General features: G+C 37.0%; 1 protein-coding gene across 1 annotated transcript in view; it reads left to right on the top strand.

Annotated features, from left to right (window-relative positions):
• Positions 1-17,621, top strand: part of NUFIP1 (nuclear FMR1 interacting protein 1) — a 78,557-nt gene extending 60,936 nt beyond the window's left edge. The window contains exons 9-10 of the mRNA XM_077158287.1: positions 15,780-16,012; positions 17,320-17,621. Coding sequence (XP_077014402.1) covers positions 15,780-16,012; positions 17,320-17,436 — 350 coding nt within the window. The 3' untranslated portion in view covers positions 17,437-17,621. The remainder of the gene's footprint in view (positions 1-15,779; positions 16,013-17,319) is intronic.
• The last annotated feature ends 2,864 nt before the right edge of the window (positions 17,622-20,485 follow it).

The raw sequence follows: 20,485 nt of genomic DNA on the forward strand, positions 1-20,485 counted from the left end.
TTCTGCCAGTCTATGTTTTTTGATTGGGGAATTCAGTCCATTAACATTTAGTGTTATTACTGTTTGGATAATATTTTCCTCTACCATTTTGCCTTTTGTAATATATATGTCATATCTGATTTTCCTTCTTTCTACACTTTTCTCCATACCTCTCTCTTCTGTCTTTTCGTATCTGACTCTAGTGCTCCCTTTAGTATTTCTTGCAGAGCTGGTCTCTTGGTCACAAATTCTCTCAGTGACTTTTTGTCTGAAAATGTTTTAATTTCTCCCTCATTTTTGAAGGACAATTTTGCTTGATATAGAAGTCTTGATTGGCAGTTTTTCTCTTTTAATAATTTAAATATATCATCCCACTGTCTTCTAGCTTCCATGGTTTCTGCTGAGAAATCTACACATAGTCTTATTGGGTTTCCCTTGTATGTGATTGATTGTTTTTCTCTTGCTGCTTTCAAGATCCTCTCTTTCTCTTTGACCTCTGACATTCTAACTAGTAAGTGTCTTGGAGAACGCCTATTTGGGTCTATTCTCTTTGGGGTGCGCTGCACTTCTTGGGTCTGTAATTTTAGATCTTTCATAAGAGTTGGGAAATTTTCAGTGATAATTTCTTCCATTAGTTTTTCTCCTCCTTTTCCCTTCTCTTCTCCTTCTGGAACACCCACAACACGTATATTTGTGCGCTTCATATTATCATTCAGTTCCCTGATCCCCTGCTCAAAATTTTCCATTCTTTTCCCTATAGTTTCTTTTTCTTTTTGGAATTCAGATGTTCCATCCTCCAATTCACTAATTCTAGCTTCTGTCTCTTTAAATCTACCATTGTAGGTATCCATTGTTTTTTCCATCTTTTCTACTTTGTCCTTTAATCCCATAAGTTCTGTGATTTGTTTTTTGAGACTTTCTATTTCTTCTTTTTGTTCAGCCCATGTCTTCTTCATGTCCTCCTTCAATTTATTGATTTGGTTTTTGAAAAGGTTTTCCATTTCTGTTCGTATATTCAGAATTAGTTGTCTCAGCTCCTGTATCTCATTTGAACTATTGGTTTGTTCCTTTGACTGGGCCATATCTTCAATTTTCTTAGCGTGATCTGTTATTTTCTACTGGCGTCTGGGCATTTAATCAGATTTCCCTCGGTGTGGGACCCAGCAGGTTGAAAGATTTTCGTGTGAAATCTCTGGGCTCTGTTTTTCTTATCCTGCCCAGTATGTGGCGCTCGTGGCGCTTGTCTGTCTGCAGGTCCCACCAGTAAAAGATGCTGTGGCTCCTTTAACTTTGGAAAACTCTCGCTGTGGGGGAGGATCGCCATCCGAAGCGGCTTGGGGAAGTTCCGATTCAAATCTCCCGGCCGGCCCGGGAGTCCGCGCGTGGGGGGGCGCGCCGGCCTCCGCGGCTTGGGGGAGTGCTGGTCCAAATCTCCCAGCTGGCCCGGGAAGCCAAGCGTGGCGTGGGGCACCGGCCGCCGCGGCTTGGGGGAGTGCCAGTCCAACGTTCCCAGCTGGACCGGGAAGCCACGTGTGTGGAAGGTACCCTGGTCGCAGGCTTCCACGGCTTGGGGGACCTCCTATCCAATTCTCCCAGCCAGCCCGGGTGGCCGTGCGTTGAGGGGGTGGCGCCGGCTGCCGCAGCTTGAGGGGACCGCCTGTCCAATTCTCCCAGCCGGCCCGGGAAGGAGGGAGGGAGGGACTCTGGCCGCCAGCCGCCCCGGCCCGGGGAAGCGCTTACCCCTCGGGTATCTCACCGCAGCGGATTCTCCCTGCTTGTTCAGCCTTTCCAGAATGGGGTACGCTGTCATTTTGGTCTCTGTTGTGGCTCTGGGAGCTGTTCTGTACCGTTTCTATTTCTTTAGTAGCTGTTCTGGAGGAGGAACTAAGACCCGCACATCTTACTAAGCCGCCATCTTCTCTGGACCCTTAATACTTTATACTCATGTCTTCATTTTGAGGCTGTTACCATTTTTAAATAAGAAGGAAGAAAGGAAGTTTCAAGGGATCTTTCCCTTAGTTTTATAGGATCTTAAACTTAGAAAGGATAAGTTTGCAAAGCTAATATGTGACAGAGCTGATGTGTAAAACCTAGGTTTGGGACTTCTAAAATCTAAAGAAGCCAACCATATTACCTTCCATTATAGTCTTTCTTTATGTGGCATTTGCTGTCTTCCTGTATAGTAATTCATATGTAGACTTATCTAATGGAGAACAGAGAATATTAACTATAGAAAGATACAGTTGATTTTGTATGAATGCACTTTGGCATTAAAATGCCCTGCTATAAAGAGGAAGCCCTTGCTTCATAATTCCAAGTTGTAAGGACTGTTTTATGTGGTTCGAATTAAGATTTAATTAAACCATCCAGGTCACTAGCAAGTTTCTAGCCATTGTCATTAATTCTGGGCTGTAGGATGGGTTGTTGACAGAAGAAATACTGAAGTAAAAGAAGAGGCTGTGTTCGATTTTGAGGCTCTCAATATCATTGAGATGTAAATAGGAAATAAAATTGTAATGAATCGTATTTCCAATTGGGTTCATTTGATACCTGTCCTGGTTTTTGCATGTTAACTTTTTTTGTTTGTTTTTTAACCATATTAGGATTTGAGCTCAATTTTATAACTCAAATTGTTATAATGTGTCCTCAAACTGCTGTTTGGGAGACCTCCAAACTGAAAACTGATTCAAAGCCAGAAACCAGAAAGAGTAATTAAAATTTGAAAGAACTGAGTGGGGAATATTTAAAATTAATTTGAATTGATAAATATTAGATTAAAACATGTTATTAGACTGCAAAACATTGTAAACCTCAAGAAAGAAAAATAAAAATGCTCCTAATTCCTCTTTCCTCGGTAGAAAATTGATAATATAATCTCTGAATCGTTTGGCTTATATGTATGTGGATTGGAGTTGGATGATATGTACTAAAGTAGTGCCTTGGTTTTTCTTTTTTGCCTTTGATTATTATTCCCATAGTTTTGAACTTAGCAAACCACTTTGGGAGTTATTAGCTCCAGCCTTTCATGATCAGTTCTCTTCTTTTTCTTTTTGTCACCATTTTGAAAGCACATCATCACCACTATCATCATAGCAAACTCTTAGATTGTGCTTGCTGTATACCGACACTGTTTTATGTGCTTTGATTATTGCATGATATATGTGCCATTATTTATTTCTTAATATTATTTATTGATTTCAGTTATGTATTACTTATTTTATACATGAGGAAATTTAATCAGAGATATGTCGCTTGCCCCATTCACATAACTGATAAACAGTGAAACTAGAACATGAACCTAACAGTCTGGCACCAGAGCTCATGCTTGTAACACCCTATATTCTTTTCAGATGCAATTTCCACATTTGGTAGGGAACTCAAGTGTTGAAGATTTTGAGGGGTGTGACTGAACTACCTCAGTCTTGTCCAGATAATTGAGCCTCGCCTCCCACGTTCTAAAATAGAACTCTTTGTATCACATCAGCCTATAATTTATGGTAATAAAAAATATAGGATGACCATTCAAGGAGGGAGGGGAGGAGGCAGTAGCTTCTTAACTTAAAACTTATACATTTTCATCTGATCATAGTTTTTGTCATTTAATCTGTTGATATAATGAAATACATTGATTGATTTTTCAGATGTCAAAACAGTTTGTATTCCTGGGATAAAATCTACATGATCATAATGTATTTCTTTTTTAATATATTGCTGAATTTGATATTCTGATATTTTGTTAAGGATCTTTTTATCTGTGGTTTTCTTATTATGGCTTTATCTGGATCTGGAATAAGTTGGGATATGTGTTCTAGTTTGCTAGCTGCCAGAATGCAATATACTAGAAACAGAATGGCTTTTAAAAAGGGGAACTTAATGAATTGCTTGTTTACAGTTCTAAGGCCGAGAAAATGTCCCAATTCAAACAAGTTGTGCTGGTTTGAAAGGAAGTGTGCCCCCTAAGAAAAGCCGTGTTTTAATATAAATCCAATTTCATATCTCTATTCAATGCTGTATGTTTGAAACTGCGATCAGATCATCTCCCTGAATGATGTGATTTAGTCAAGAGTGGTTGTTAAGCTGGATTAAGGGATGACATGTCTCCACCCATTTGGGTGGATCTTGATTGGTTTATTGGAGTCCTATAATAGAGGAAATATTTTGGAGAATTGGAGATTCAGAGAGAGCAGCACCACGAAGCAGAGTCCACCAGCTAGTGACTTTTGGAAATGAAGAAGGAAAATGCCTCCTGGGGATCTTCATGAAACCGGAAGCCAGGAGAAGAAGCTAGCAGATGATGCCGTGTTCGCCATGTGCCCTTCCAGATGAGAGAGGGAAGCCCTAACTGTGCTTGCCATGTGCCATTCCACTTGAGAGAGAAACCCTGAACTTCATCGGCCTTCTTGAACCAAGGTATCTTTCCCTGGATACCTTAGATTGGACATTTCTATAGACTTGTTTTAATTGGGACATTTTCTCAGCCTTAGAACTGTAAACCAGCAGCTCATTAAATTCCCCTTGTTAAAAGCCATTCTGTTTCTGGTATATTGCATTCCGGCAGCTAGCAAACTAGAACAAAGTCTATAGAAATGTCCAGTCAAAGGCATCCAGGGAAAGATTCCTTGGTTCAAGAAGGTCAATGAAATTCAGGGTCTCTCTCTCAAGTGAGAAGGCACATGGTGAGCACAGTCAGGGTTTCTCTCGCATCTGGAAGGGCATATGGCGAACACAACATCATCTGCTAGCTGTCTCTCCAGCTTCCTGTTTCATGAAGCTCCCTGGGAGGTGTTTTCCTTCTTCATCTCCAAAGGCCGCTGGCTGGTGGTCTCTGCTTCTTCTAGCTACATCATTCTGCTCTGCTCTCTATAAGTTGCTTTCATTCTCCAGAATGTTTCCTCTTTGATAGAACTTCAAAAACTAATCAAGACCTACCCAAATGGGTGGAGGCATGTCTCCCCTAATCCAGTTTAACAGCCACTCTTGATCACTCAAAATCACATCAAGATGTGACTACCTAAGTCACATTTCCAGGGATGTGATCTAATTATAGTTTCAAATATACAACACTGAATAGGGATTAGAAGAAATGGCTGCCTTTACATAATGAGATTAGGATTAAAACATGGTTTTTCTAGGGTACATGCATCTTTTCAAACCAGCACAATATGCTTCCTCAATTTTTTTTTTGTAAAACAAAACAAAACAAAAAAGGTTAGTGTAGGATTGCTATCATCATTTATTATTTATAGAATTCAATAGTGAAGCCATCTAGACATGGCATTTTCTCTTTGGAAATGTTTTAAATTATGAAATAAATTTCTGTAGTAGGTTTAGACCATTCAGGTTTTCTACTTCTTCTTGAGTTAGTTTTGGTAGTTTGTGGCTTTCGAAATAATTTGTCTGTTTCAACTATGCTTCTGAATTTATTGGCATAACATTGCTCATAAATTCTGTTGTGAGATTTGTAAGGATTTGTAGTGATGCCCCTTCTATTATTCCTCACATATTATTAATTGGCATTTTTTCTTTATCAGTCTTGCTAAGTTTTATAAATTTTATAAATCTTTTCAAGGAACCAGCTTCTGGCTTTGTTGATTTTTCTGTATTTTTAGTTTCTAATTCATTGATCTTTCACTCTGTTATTTCCTCCTTCCTGGCTCATTGGCTCTCCTTACACTAAAGCTTAGAGAATTCATTTTAGACTTTTCTTCTTTCCTAATATAAACATTTAAAGCTATGAATTTTCCTCCACATATTGCTTTAGCTACTCCTACAAATTTGACACATTTTGTTATTTTTATTTATTCCTTTTTTATTGAATTTTTTTAAAAATACCAAAAAACACCAAACAAACACAAACGTTATTAACTTTTGATCATTCCGTTCTACATATATAATCAGTAATTCACAATATCATCACATAGTTGCTTATTCATTATCATGATCATTTCTTGAAACATTTTCATTTATTCAGAAAAAGAAATAAAAAGAAAACAGAAAAAACTTCATGCATACCATACCACCCCCTCCCTTTCACTGATCACTAGCATTTCAGTCTAAACTTATTTTAATATTTGTTCCCCCATTATTTATTTTTATTCCATATGTTTTACTCGTCTGTTGATAAGGTAGATAAAAGGAGCATCAGACACAAGGTTTTCACAATCACACAGTCACCCTGTGAAAGCTATATCATTATATACTCATCTTCAAGAGACATGGCTACTGGAACACAGCTCTACATTTTCTGTCAGTTCCCTCTAGCCTCTCAATTACATCTTGACTAACAAGGTGGTATCTATTTAATGCGTAAGAATAACCTCCAGGATAACCTCTCTACTCTGTTTGGAATCTCTCAGCCATTGACACTTTATTTTCAATCTTCCCCCTTTTGGTCAAGAAGTTTTTCTCAATCCCTTGATGCTGAGTCTCAGTTCATTCTAGGGTTTTTCTCAATCCCTTGATGCGGAATCTCAGTTCATTCCAGGATTTGTGTCCCACATTGCCAGGAAGGTCCACACCCCTGGGACTCATGTCCCATGTACACAGGGGGAGGGTGATGAGTTTGCTTGTTGTGTTGGCTGGAGACAGAGAGGCTACATCTGAGCAACAAAAGAGGTTCTCTTGGGGGTGACTTTTGGCCTAATTTTAAGTAGGCTTGATCTATCCTTTGTGGGGTTAAATTTCATATTAACAAGTCCCAAGACTGGGGGCTCAGCCTATAGCTTTGGTTGTCAGAATATCAAGAAGACCTAAATAGATGGAAGGTGTTCCTAAGCAGTGTTCATGGATTGGAACCTTTCTCACCATTCCCCAAAGGGGACTTTGCAAATACTTTTTTATTCACTGTTCAAATCACTCTGGGATTTATCGGGGCATCACTCTGGACATACCAACAAAATCTCCTGTCCTACTAAGTAAGGTTCCATGTACTTATGGTGTTCAGTTAAGCTGTCTACATAAGTTATATTAGGAAATACACTAGTCAAAATATAAATTTTGTGCCAAATAATCATTTTTTGTTTTGTCTCACACATAAGTTGAGATTTTAAAATATTACCATCTATTTTCAGCACCCTGCAGTAATGACATTCCTTTATTCTTCCTCATGCAAAAACATCTTTTAAAATTTGTATATTTAGTCACTATCATTACACATTCCTAGATTATACCATCTCAGTCTTTATTGTCTATCTTTCTTTCTAATTTCATTTGTGCCCCCAGCCCTCCTCCCTCTATCATTCTCACATTCAGCTTCATTCAGTGTTTTAACATAATTGTGTTACACTTAGGTAGTATTGTGCTGTCCATTTTTGAGTTTTTACATTCAGTCCTTTTGCAACTAATGTCAGTTCATATCAGTGAGACCGTACGGTATTTGTCCTTTCGTTTCTGGCTAATCTCATTCAGCATAGTGTCCTTAAGGTCCATCCGTGTTGTTACATACTTCATAACTTTATTCTGTCTTAACGCTGCATAAAATTCCATCATGTGTATATACCACAGTTTGTTTAGCCACCCGTCTGTTGATGGACATTTTGGCTATTTCCATCTCTTTGCAATTGTAAATAATGCTGCTATAAACAGTGATGTGCAAGTGTTTGTATCCTTGCCCTCGTGTCCTCTGAGTAGATACCTAGCAATGGTATTGCCGGGTCACATGGCAATTCTATATTTAGCTTTTTGAGGAACTGACAAACTGCCTTCCACAGCGGTTATACCATTTGACATTCCCACCAACAGTAGATAAGTTTGCCTCTTTCTCCACATCCTCTCCAGCACTTGTCATTTTCTGTTTTATTGATAATGTCCATTCTGGTGGGTGTGAGATGATACCTCTTTTTGGTTTTGATTTGCATTTCTCTAACAGAAATGCAAATTTGCTAGCTGCCGGCATGCATCACACCAGAAACAGCTTTGTTTGGCTTTTGATAAAAGGGGATTTATTTTGTTAGTTCTTCAGAGGAAAGGCAGCTAACTTTCCACTGAGGTTCTTTCTTATGTGGGAAGGCACAGGATGGTCTCTGTCGGCCTTCTCTCCAGGCCCCTGGGTTCCAGCAACTTTCCTCGGGGTGACTTCCTTCTGCATCTCCAAAGGCCTGGGCTGAGCTGCGAGTGTTGAGATGAGGAATGCTGAGCTGCTTAGGCTGTGCTACGTTGCGTTCTCTCATTTAAGCACCAGCCAATTAAGTCAAACGTCGTTCATTGCAGCAGGCACGCCTCCTAGCCGACTGCAGATGTAAATCAGCAACAGATGAGGTTCACATACCATTGGCTCATGTCTGCAGCAACAAAACTAGGTCCGCTTACCTGGCCAAGTTGACAGCTGACTCTAACTACCACAGCCAGGGAAGTTGAGCATCTCTTCATGTGCCTTTTGGCCATTTGTATTTCCTGTTCTGAGAAGTGTCTGTTTTAAGTCTTTTGCCCATTTTGTAATTGGGTTGGCTGTCTTTTTGTTGTTAAGTTGAACAATCTCTATAAATTCCGGATACTAGACTTTTATTTGATATATCGTTTCCAAATATTGTTTCTCATTGTGTAGGCTGTGTTTTTACTTTCTTGACAAAGTTCTTTGATGTGCAAAAGTGTTTAATTTTGAGGAGTTTCCATTTATTTATTTATTTCTTCAGTGCTCATGCTTTGGGTGTTAGGTCTATAAAACTGCCTCCAATTATAAGATTTATAAGATATTTCCGTGCGGGGATAGCTTCAGCCGGTTGCGCAGCCGGGCGGTTTCGGCTCCAGACTTCGGGTGGTTCGGGGGGCGAGCTCGCTGGGATATAACCTGTGGTAAGCCGGGCCTGCTCGCCTAGTGTGGCGAGGGGTCTAAAGGACTTGAGCCAGAGGCCAATTAATCAGTACAAAGCGTCTTTATTGTTACATGGGACAAGCTTAGGTACCGAAGCGGCTCAAGTGCTCTAAAGACCCCGAGGCTACAGGGAGCTTAGGTTAAATACAGTTGCACAAGGGGGGGGGGGGAGTAGGGGAGAGGGTAGGGGGTTCGAAGGGCCAATTACACAAACTAAAAGATAGTTGCTAGGCAAGGGCGGCAGAAGATAGCTAGAGTCAAGGACAGAATAACAAGAAGGCTTGTAGTTTTGAGATAAGCTACTGAGACGGGAGGTTTCTGATGAGGGGGGGAAGGGAGAACAGTGAGTTAGGCTACAGACATGAGAGACAGGGAGAGAAGGTAGAAATGATTGACAATTTTTAAGTATGACTAGGCTCCAATCCCTGAGAAATATGCCACATTTCCGTCCAGTTTGTTCTAACAGTTTTATGCTCTTAGATCTAATATTTAGGTCTTTGATCTATTTTGAGTTAATTTTTGTATAGGGTGTGAGATGTGGGTTCTCCTTCATTCTTTTGCATATGAATATCCAGTTCTCTAGGCACCATTTATTGAAGAGACTGTTCTGTCCCAGGTGAGTTGGCTTGACTGCCTTATCAAAGATCAATTGTCCATAGATGAGAGGGTCTATATCTGAACACTCTGTTCTATTCCATTGGCCAGTATATCTATCTTTATGCCAGTACCATGCTGTTTTGACCACTCTGGCTTCATAATACGCCTTAAAGTCAGGTAGCATGAGACCTCTGACTTCATTTTTTTTCTCTCAGGATACTTTTAGCTATTCAGGGCACCCTGCCCTTCCAGATAAATTTGGTTATTAGTTTTTCTATTTCTGAAAAGTAAGTTTTTGGGATTTTAATTGGTATTGCATTGAATCTGTAAATCAATTTAGGTAGAACTGATATCTTAACTATATTTGGTTTTCCAGTCCATGAACATGGTATGCCCTTCCATCTATTTAGGTCTTCTGTGATTTCTTTTAACAATTTCTTGTAGTTTTCTTTGTATAGGTCTTTTGTCTCTTTAGTTAAATTTATTCCTAAATATTTTATTCTTTTGGTTGCAATTGTCCATGGAATTCTTTTCTGGGTTTCTCCCTCAGATTGTTCATTACTAGTGTATAGAAGCACTATAGATTTTTGAGTGTTGATCTTGTAACCTGCCACTTTGCTATACTCATTTATTAGCTCTGGTAGTTTTGCTGTGGATTTTTTGGTGTTTTCAACATATAGTATCATATCATCTGTAAATAGTGAGAGTTTTACTTCTTCCTTTCTAATTTTGATGCCTTATATTGCTTTTTCTTGTCTAATTGCTCTGGCTAGAACTTCCAGCACAGTGTTGAATAACAGTGGTGATAGTGGACATCCTTCTCTCATTCTTGATCTTAGGGGGAAAATTTTCAGTTTTTCCCCATTGAAGATGATGTTAGCTGTGGGTTTTTCATATATTCCCTTTATCATGTTGAGAGAGTTCCCTTCTATTCCTATGCTTTGAAGTGTTTTCAACAGGAAAGGATGTTGAATTTTGTCAAATGCCTTTTCTACATCAACTGAGATGATCATGTGATTTTTCTGCTGTGATTTGTTGATATGGTGTATTACATTAATTGATTTTCTTATGTTGAACCATCCTTGCACACCTGGGATGAATCCTACTTGGTCATGATGTATAATTTTTTTTAATGTGTTGCAGGATTCTTTTTGCTAGAATTTTGTTGAGGATTTTTGCATCTGTATTCATTAGAGAGATCGGTCTGTGGTTTTCTTTTTTTGTAATATCTTTGTCTGGCTTTGGTATGAGGGTGATGTTGGCTTCATAGAATGAGTTAGGTAACTTTCCCTCCTCTTCAGTTTTTTTGAAAAGTTTGAGCAGGATTGGTACTAATTCTTTCTTGAATGTTTGTTAGAATTCATATGTGAAGCCATTTGGTCCTTGACTTTTCTTTTGGGGGACCTTCTTAATGACTGGTTCAATTTCCTTACTTGTGACTGGTTTGTTGAGGTCGTTTGTTTCTTCTCGAGTCAATGTTGGTTGTTCATGCCTTTGTAGAAAGTTGTCCATTTCATCTACATTGTTGTGTTTATTAGCATAAAGTTGTTCATATTATCCTGTCATTCCTTCCTTTATTTCTGTGGGGTCAGTGGTTATGCCTCCTCTTTCATTTCTGATCTTATTTATTTGCATCCTCTCTCTTCTTTTTGTCAGTCTTGCTAAGGGTCCATCAGTCATATTGATTTTCTCGTAGAACCAGCTTCTGTTTTTGTTGATTTTCTCAGTTGTTTTCATGTTCTCAGTTTCATTTATTTCTGCTCTAATCTTCATTATTTCTTGCCTTTTGCTTACTTTGGGATTTGTTTGCTGTTGTTTCTCGCTTCTTCCAAGTGAACAGTTAGTTCCTCGATTTTTGCCCTTCTTTTTTGATACAGACATTTAGCTCAATAAATTTCCTTCTTAGCACTACTTTTGCTGTATCCCATAAGTTTTGATATATTGTGTTTTCATTTTCATTTACCTCGAGATATTTACTGATTTCTTTTGTAATTTCTTCCTTGACCCACTGGTTGTTTTAAAGTGTGTTGTTGAGCCTCCACGTATTTGTGAATTTTCTGGCACTCTGCCTATTATTGATTTCCAACTTCATTCCTTTATGATCTGAGAAAGTGTTTTGTATGATTTCAATATTTTTAAATTTCTTGACCCCTGCTTTGTGACCCAACATATGGTCTGTCCTTGAGAGTGATCCATGAGCACTTGAGAAAAAGGTGTATCCTGCTCTTGTGGGGTGTAATATTCTATAAATGTCTGTTAAGTCTAGCTCATTTATTGTATTATTCAAATTCTCTGTTTCTTTATTGATCCTCTGTCTAGATATTCTGTCCATTGATGAGAGTGTGGAATTGAAGTCTCCAACTATTATGGTAGATGTGTCTGTTTCTCTTTTCAGTGTTTTCGGGGTTTGTCTAATGTATTTTGGAGCGTTCTGGCTCGGTGCATAAATATTTATGATTGTTATGTCTTGTTGAATTGTTCCTTTTATTAATACTTAGTGTCCTCTTTGTCTCTTTTAACTGTTTTACATTTGAAGTCTAATTTGTTGGATATTAGTACAGCTGCTCCTGTTCTTTTCTGATTCTTATTTGCAGGAAATATCTTTTCCCACCTTTCACTTCAACCTATGTTTATCCTTGGGTCTAAGATGCATTTCCTGTAGACAGCATTTAGATGGGTCCTGTTTTTTAATCCATTCTCCCAGTCCGTGTATTTTGATTGGGAAGTTTAATCCACTAACATTTAGCGTTATTACTGTACGAGTAGTACTTTCTTCTACCATTTTGCCTTTTGGATTTTATATGTTGTATCTAATTTTTCTTCTTTTTACCTTTACCTGATAGTCTTCCTTTCTACACTCTTCTCCACACCTCTCTCTCCTGTCTTTGCAGAGCTGGTCTCTTGGTCACAAATTCTCTCAGTAATTTTTTGTCTGAAAATGTTTTAATTTCTCCCTCATCTTTGAAGGACAATTTTGCTGGATATAGAATTCTTGGTTGGCAGTTTTTCTCTTTTAGTAATTTAAATATATCATCCCACTATCTTCTTACCTCCATGGTTTCTGCTGAGAAATCTATACATAGTCTTATTGGGCTTCCCTTGTATGTGATGAATTGCTTTTCTGTTGCTGCTTTCAAGATTCTCTCTTTCTCTTTGACCTCTGACATTCTGATTAGTAAGTGTCTTAGAGTGCGTCTGTTTGGATCTGTTCTGTTTGGGGTACACTGCACTTCTTGGATCTGTAATTTTAAGTCTTTCATAAGAGTTGGGAAATTTTCAGTGATCATTTCCTACATTAGTTTTTCTCCTTCTTTTCCCTTCTCTTCGCCTTCTGGGACACCTACAACATGTATATTCATGTGCTTTATGTTGTCATTCAGTTCCCTGAGTCCTTGCTCATATTTTTCAGTTTTTTCCCTATATGTTCTTTTGCTTGTTGGATTTCAGATGTTCCGTCCTCCAGTCCACTAATCCTATCTTCTGCCTCTCAAAATCTAACATTGTAGGTTTCCATTGTTTTTTTCATCTCTTCTACTGTGCCTTTCATTCCCATAAATTCTGTGATTTGTTTTTTCAGACTTTTGGTTTCTTTTTTTTGTTCATTTCTTGCCTTCTTTATATCCTCCCTCAATTCATTGATTTGATTTTTCATGAGGTTTTCCATGTCTTTTTGTACATTCTGAATTAATTGTTTCAATTCCTGTATCTCATTTGAATTGTTGGTTTGTTCCTTTGACTGGGCCATATCTTCAATTTTCCTAGTGTGATTTGTTTTTTTGCTGGCGTCTAGGCATTTAATTACATTAGTTATTTTATTCTGGGGATTGTTTTCACTTCTTGTATCTAGGGTTTTCTTACTGGATAAATTTATTGTCTGTCTGTTCTTTGACATTCAGTTCAGCATTTTGTGGACCACTAGCTTAGGTTTTGTTTAACAGAGTAGAATTTTTCAGTTCTTGTTTTCTTGTTTCTTGCCCTGCCTGTGTGGTGATTTTTCCCCCCACCCTTAGGAGGGTCTACTTAAGTATTATAGGCCCCAGTCGGATCTTTCCAGACCAAACTGGCCTGTCAGGAGGAAAGAGTCACCTGCATCAGTTTTCCCTGAGGGTGAGACCCAGCAGGTTGAAAGACTTTCCTGTGACATCTCTGGGCTCTGTTTTTCTTATCCTGCCCAGTATGTGGTGCTTGTCTGCCTGCGGGACCCATCAGCATAAGATGATGCGGTACCTTTAACTTTGGCAGACTTTCCCTTCTGGGGGCGTGGTGGGGACACAGGAGAGGTTATAGGCTGGTTTTAATGGCTTCAACTTACCAAGCCCTGGTGTCTGAATTCCTTGAGGGAGGGATTCCACCTGAGTTGGGCTTTACCCCTCCCCTGGGGAAGGCACAGGCTCCAGACAAGCCCTCAGACAAACTGTACCTGGGACAGTTGCTCCTGAGAAGCCCTGCCACTGTATCCAAAGGCAGTCAAGCCTTTGTAGAAACACAGCCACAAAAACTTCTGTTTCTTTTTCTTCTTTTTCTGTCAGCCCTGCCCCCTTGGTGCTGGGGCAAAAATCAGTGACCTCCACTTTGACCAGATTCAGCTGGGCTGGGGGTGTATTTTTAGTAGTCAGAATTTGTGAATTAATTCCACACTTGAAGTTTAGTTGTGCTCAGTCACTGCCGCTGGTAAAGTCTGTTTCCTTTCCCGTCTGGGAGGCAGTCTGTGGGGGAGGGGTGCTGGCTGCCACAGCTTGGGGAACTCACAGTTCTGGCGGGGCTCACATCCAGTCCCACTGGTCCAGACTGGGGTATGCTGTGTTTCCGATCACTGACGTGGCCCCAATTGCTGTTCTGTACTTTCCTGGTTATTTAGTAGCTGTTCTGGAGAACGAACTAAATCACGCACCCTGCTAAGCTGCCATCTTGGTACCTCCAACCTTATTTTTATTTATTTCTAAATATTTTCTAATTTCTCATGTGAGTTTTTTTCTATGACCCATGGACTAGTTAGAAATGTATTATTTAGTTTCCAAAAATTTGGAGATTTTCTGGTTTTTTTTGTCATTGATAGTGATTTTAATTTAATTCTATTGCAGTCAGAAAACATACCCTGTATGCTTTCAGTGTTTTCTGTTTATTGAAACTTATTTTATGGCCCAATACATGAGGAATAATTACATTAAGTTGAAAAGAAAGTATACTGGTTTCAGAGTTCTTTACCAGTTTGAGTTGATTGTTAGCGTTATTCAGGTCTTCTCAATTCCCACTATCCCTGCTCATTTTCCATCTAATTATTTCCAATTACTAGAGCAGAGTGTTCAAGTCTTCAGCTGTAAGAGTGGGTTTGTCTGTTTCTCCTTTCACTTCTGTCAGTTTTTGCTGCATGTATTGAATCTGTTATTGAATGTTTTTGTTTGATCTTCTTGATGAATTGACCCCTTTATTATTTGGAGGTGTCCCTCTGTATCCCTAATACCATTCCTTGTTTAGAAGTCTACTTCATCTGATATTGATGTAGCCATTCAAGTTTTCCTTTTACTATTAGTTTTAACCTCTGACTTTATACAAGGAAACCTTGATTTGCACTGTTCCTTGATAACTGATATTTAATTTCAATTCAAATTGTACAAGGTAAGGACTGTCTGCATTTAAAGTCAGTTTCTTGTACACATCATATAATTTAGTCTTGCTTTTTTTCATCCAGTCTGACCATCTGCTTTTTCATTTGGGTGGTTAGTCCATTTACCTTTAATTCTTTTTTATTATGGTTGTTTAATTCTGCTATCTTACTGGGTTTTTTTTTTTCTTCTATTTTTCTTATCTTTTTTTTGTTCCATTTTCCTTCTTTTCCTTCTTCTTTTGGATTTATCATATGTTTTTAGAATAGTGGAAATTGATTTGTTATCTGTACCTCTTCATTCTAATTTTCACAAATTGCTGTAGATAACTTATTAGTTCTACTTTCAGATGATATTATGCCACTTTACATAATGTAAGAACCTTACAACAATATACTTAGATATTACTCCCCCCTTCCTTTGTGCTGGTAACACAGATGTTTACCCCACATACCTTATTTTTGCTTTAATAATCAGTTATCTTTAAGAAAATTATTAAATAAGAAAAAAATATCTCATTATTTATCCACAGATATACTGTTTTTAGTGCTCCTCATTCTTTCTTAGCTCTTTGTGGTGGTTTCCTCAGCTCTTGTCAGTTATAGCTCCCAGGCTATCTGGGAAGCTTTAGAATGCATTATGAATGCCTTACAAAATCATATAGTTTTAAGTTTTTAAGTAGCCAGTTACGGCTGGGGAATTACTATGGCTTTTTTTTTCTTTTTTGGTTATTTATTTATTTTGAAGTTTTACCTGTTTTTGTTTTTGTATTTGTTTTTCGTTGTGCTTAGAAACTCCCATCAAGACTGAAGCAGAAGTTCTGCCAGAAAATCAGATTTTTCACAGCAATACTCCTAAGAGTCCAAGCGGAAGTGTTAAAGCCAATGTTAGAAGATTCTCAGAATCCAAGCCTCAGGGCCCAAAGAAAAGTTTTAAAAGGATAAACTGTCAGCAGAAAAAAGGTTATCACAACTATCAAACATTATTTGAACCAAGAACACACCATCCATATCTATTGGAAATGGTAAATTATTCTTATTTACGTCCTAATCTTTACATTCTCACATTGTAAAGAAGAACCACTGGGTTTTTCCTCTGTGTTTGTTTTAAGGTTACTAGAGACATATCTTTATTGAAGACGCAGTGAAATAAAATGGCAGACTGAAAGAAAATGTTTTTAATAACAGTAAATATCTGTTTAAAAGTATAAACTAATGGAAAGAAGAGACCTAAGGTTTCTTGGCAGTTATCATTTCTTGTCTTTGGGGACTATCTTCATTCTTCCTCTATCTATAACTTTATTATCCTTGATTGATTGATTATTTTGTGTTTGTGTTGTGGGCTTTAGTCTCACATTATGTGCTCAAAAACAAGTATCTTTCTTTAGACTATAAAGTGGAGGCAGTGCATCTTTTAATTCTCAATAGCAGACATGAAACTTTCTGGAGATCCAAGATTTTCAGGAGTGATAAGAATATTCCAAATTTTTTAGTGGAGTGAGCTACAAGACTATTAACATTCTTTGAAGTCTGTTTTTTCCTTATCAGATAAGTGCTTATGCTGTAGATAAAGTGTTCTGTGACATCAGTCTGAGGTGATAACATGTGGACACAGTCATTTCTTACTAAAATGGAGCTGATAGAGTTTTCTATTTGGCCATTTTAAGTGCTATATAAAATAAATTGGATTTTTAAAATATCCATCATACCTTATAAGGGGTGAATTAAATTATCGTTCCACTAAAAGTTCCTGCACTGCATTAATGACATCAGAAAATAAATTTAGTCACTTCGTGTTTTTGACGATCCACATAGAATTCCTTGGTCACGTTCTTGTTCTTAATGCCAGAGATTTTTAGCTTTCCTTCAATTACAGTAAACACAAAAGTAGATGTTACGAGAGTCAAAGAATGTTAAGGATTTTTTTTTTATATATATACTACCAATTTCATTGTTACTGTATTTGATATGTCTACCTAACTTATCAAATTTAGATTGCATATAATTTGGGTTTGGGGGTCCTTTTTGACAGGATATTTAGATTAAAAAATTACATGCTTTTAAACCAAAAAGGTTTAAAAGTTTCAGTCCATAGTTAAACACTGCTAGAGAGAATCCTAAATATGAATATTTTTGCTGTTTGAAAAGCTAAATATACTTCCTGTAAATTAAAAGGAAATGTTTTTGCATTTTTAAAGCAAAATGATTAGTAAACATAATATATATCTCTTATTTTATGTTCTTTATATAGAAAAAGTACACTTAATGTTTTAGATTATGTTTCTTGAATGTATTTTATTTACAAACTAATCTTTTTCTTTTTGCTTTTTAGCTTTTAGCTCCAGATATTCGACATGAAAGAAATGTAATTTTGCAGTGTGTTCGGTATATCATCAAAAAAGACTTTTTTGGACTGCATACTAATGCTGTGAAAACTGAAGAGGTATAGGTGTCTGATTTTTCAGCGCACATTAACTGAAGCATGTGAAATAGTACCATCTTCAAGTTAGTGGAAGAAAGCCTTTAAAAAAATAACTGGATTAGTAATTAAATTGTAAGCCTCATAAGATATGATGTTGGGTTTTTAAGTCATTCCTTTGGACCTATGCAAATAAATACATAACTGATTCTTAAGGCTGTGTCTGTATTGTTGTGACTGTGCATACTACTTAGTAAGAGATTTTACTCTGTATGTATTTGCATATGTTGCTGTCATGTAAGAATGCTGCTATTGGGGCAGTTAAGAATCTGAAGATACCAGTTTAATAGGAAAGAATAAAGATTATGTGTCTCATTCAACTAAACAAAGCTGGAAATTGAGGCGATAAGTGTAGTCATTTTGTTTTTGATGGAGAACTGGGAGAGTTCTTTAACTGTAGCAATGGGAATATTTTTTAAACAACCAGAAAGATCAAATTAATACCAACAGAAGATCTTAAATTTTCCACTTTCTGTGTTTATTTCAGAAGACATGTTTTAATTCACCTACTGGCACCACTTCAATAGCTCAAAAATTGAACATTTGAAATTTTAATGTAGACACGGCCTCTATATGTTTAGATTCAATTGGAGGAGTCTTTCTTTTTTATTTTGTTCAGAATTGAACATTTATCCCCTTTGAAAAGGTATGCAGTAGTACTTGGCAGGGTTCGATTCATGTCTTATAGTAAAAAACCAGTTTTAAGGTTTAATTAAAATCTGCCCTATGAAGGTAGTAATTGAACCCTTTGCATTCTTAAAATTAGTCTGTTATAGTCAAAACATTAATTTTATCTGATATTGTGATAATTCAAGTCCATGCATCTTGCCTACAAGAAGAAAGACAAGAAAAAGTTGATAGCAGCTATCAGGCCCTCTCTCCTCCTCTGCTGAGAAGATCCTATGCAGGATTCCGGAATGCCTGGCATGTGACATCAGTGCCACTGCAGACCTGAGATTGTAATCACATCTAGGTCAGTATTTCCCAGATTTGTAGCCACCATATTCTGTTCCAACTTGAACACCTGTTTTGGAAAACTGTCCACTGCATTAATTAACCCAGTTCATGGGACATTGTTGAGTCCTTTCTTAGGTGCTATCACTGTAGCCATGAATTAAAGGTATAGATGCATAAGGTCATGCCTGACTTCAAGAAACTCAGTTTTCATTTTTATATTATTCAAACGTGTGACTTCTGATCTGATTCATCTCATTAGGATGAGGTCAATAATACTGCAGGCTGAGTTGACGTTCTAAGATATGTCTTTGTTAGTCTGCACTTTTTATCACTGGTTAGCCTACAAATTCCATAGGCTTAAAATATATAAATAGAAATCACAGATTCCTGTGAATTCATAGACCATTTCTCCAGGGATGTTGGCAATCCCTGCTTTAAGATATGTTGTGTAGTTTTATTTTCAGTCTTGTTTTCTAATAAATGTATTTAAGATTATATATGTTCCTCTGATTACTGCTTTGACTATGTCTGATAGTCTAACTGTTGTGATTATTGTTGTTCATTTCTAATGGATAATTTCAGTTTCCAGTTTTGTTTTTATTTTAATTTAACCAGGAACTGTTATAAAGTGTGTTTAATTTCCAAGTGGATATAATGTAGCCTGTAAATGTTCTACTTTATGGAATACATGGTCAATATTTATAAATATTCTAAGTGTTTTGGTAGAGGCACATGCTTTGCCTGCTTGGGGATACAAGGTTTTATTATATTGGATTTAGCTTGTTAATTCTTCATGCCTTCTATACCCTATCTTGTCCATGCCATCAATTGATTTCTGAGATATGAAAATATTATATGATTGTTGATAATATTTATCACTATGAAATACTCTTATTTGTCCTCCTTAATACTTTCTGTATTAACCTACACTTTTCTCCAACCAATATGGTCAAAACAGCTTTTGGGAGAGTTCAGTGTGAGAGTCTGGGGGATTTTAATCCATTCATATTCTTTGAAGTTGGAAGTTTGAACTTATTTCTGGCACCTTATTTTGAATTTCCTGGTTTTTATTTTTTTATTTCAGCATTTTATGGCTTGACTTGTTTTCTCCTTGCTTTTCCTTCTCAAGGTTTGGAAATAATTTAAACTATTGCTATTCATTTAGTGGTTGCCCTTTTTCCTCTATATTTAGGGTTAATCAGTATCTTCTACCTTTCTCCCTATTAAGACAACAACCTAAGCATTCTTTCATTTCCCCACATTACCCTTCTCTCGTGGTATAATTGTGTGGGATTTTAGTTTCAGATTAATCTGTTTTATCTGTGTGAGGTGTATGTGTGTGTGTTTGTTTTGTTTTTATATTGTGTGTAAATAGTTAAACAACTGTGGGTTTTACTGTTTCCTTCTCACTGCTTTTTCTTGCATCCCAGGATTAGGTTTTTGGGTTTGTTTGTTTTTTTACTGCAGCATATCATCAAGTAATTAAGTATTAAATCCTTCATTTAAAATTTTTTAAATTGAATTTATAGTTTTAGGTTCAAAATACTTTCCTTTCAAAACTTTGAAGCAAAAACAGATTTGTTTTCTAGCATTTAGTATTGCTAATTAAAAGTCAGACACATCAATCTAACTCTCCTTTTTTTTCTTGCAAGTAAACTGCTTTTTCCCTCTTGAAGAACTTTTAAGATTTTTTTTATGCTTGGCATCCTAGCATTTCCTCAGTATGGGTCAAGGTATGTGGGATATTTGTCATTCTTCCTGCTTAATTAAGGTCCTTTCACTAAGAAAAATTGTAACCTTCTTGGATTAACAGCAATTTTAAAAGTATTTCTTTGATGATTTTCTCTCCATTTATCTATTTTATTTTTATGCAGCTCTTACTAGATGAATGTGAGCCCTCCTGATGCAGATCCTCTTTCACTGTCTCTGGTCTTTTTGTTCTGTTCTGAACGATTTCTTCAAATCTTATCTTCCAAAGCACTAATTTAGTCTCAGGCATTTCCACACCATTATTATTCAGCTTTCCTGGTTCATTTTAAATTTAGTAATTATCATTTTAAAT

The sequence above is a fragment of the Tamandua tetradactyla genome, chromosome 4, assembly GCF_023851605.1.
Source record: "Tamandua tetradactyla isolate mTamTet1 chromosome 4, mTamTet1.pri, whole genome shotgun sequence".
NCBI lineage: Eukaryota > Metazoa > Chordata > Mammalia > Pilosa > Myrmecophagidae > Tamandua > Tamandua tetradactyla.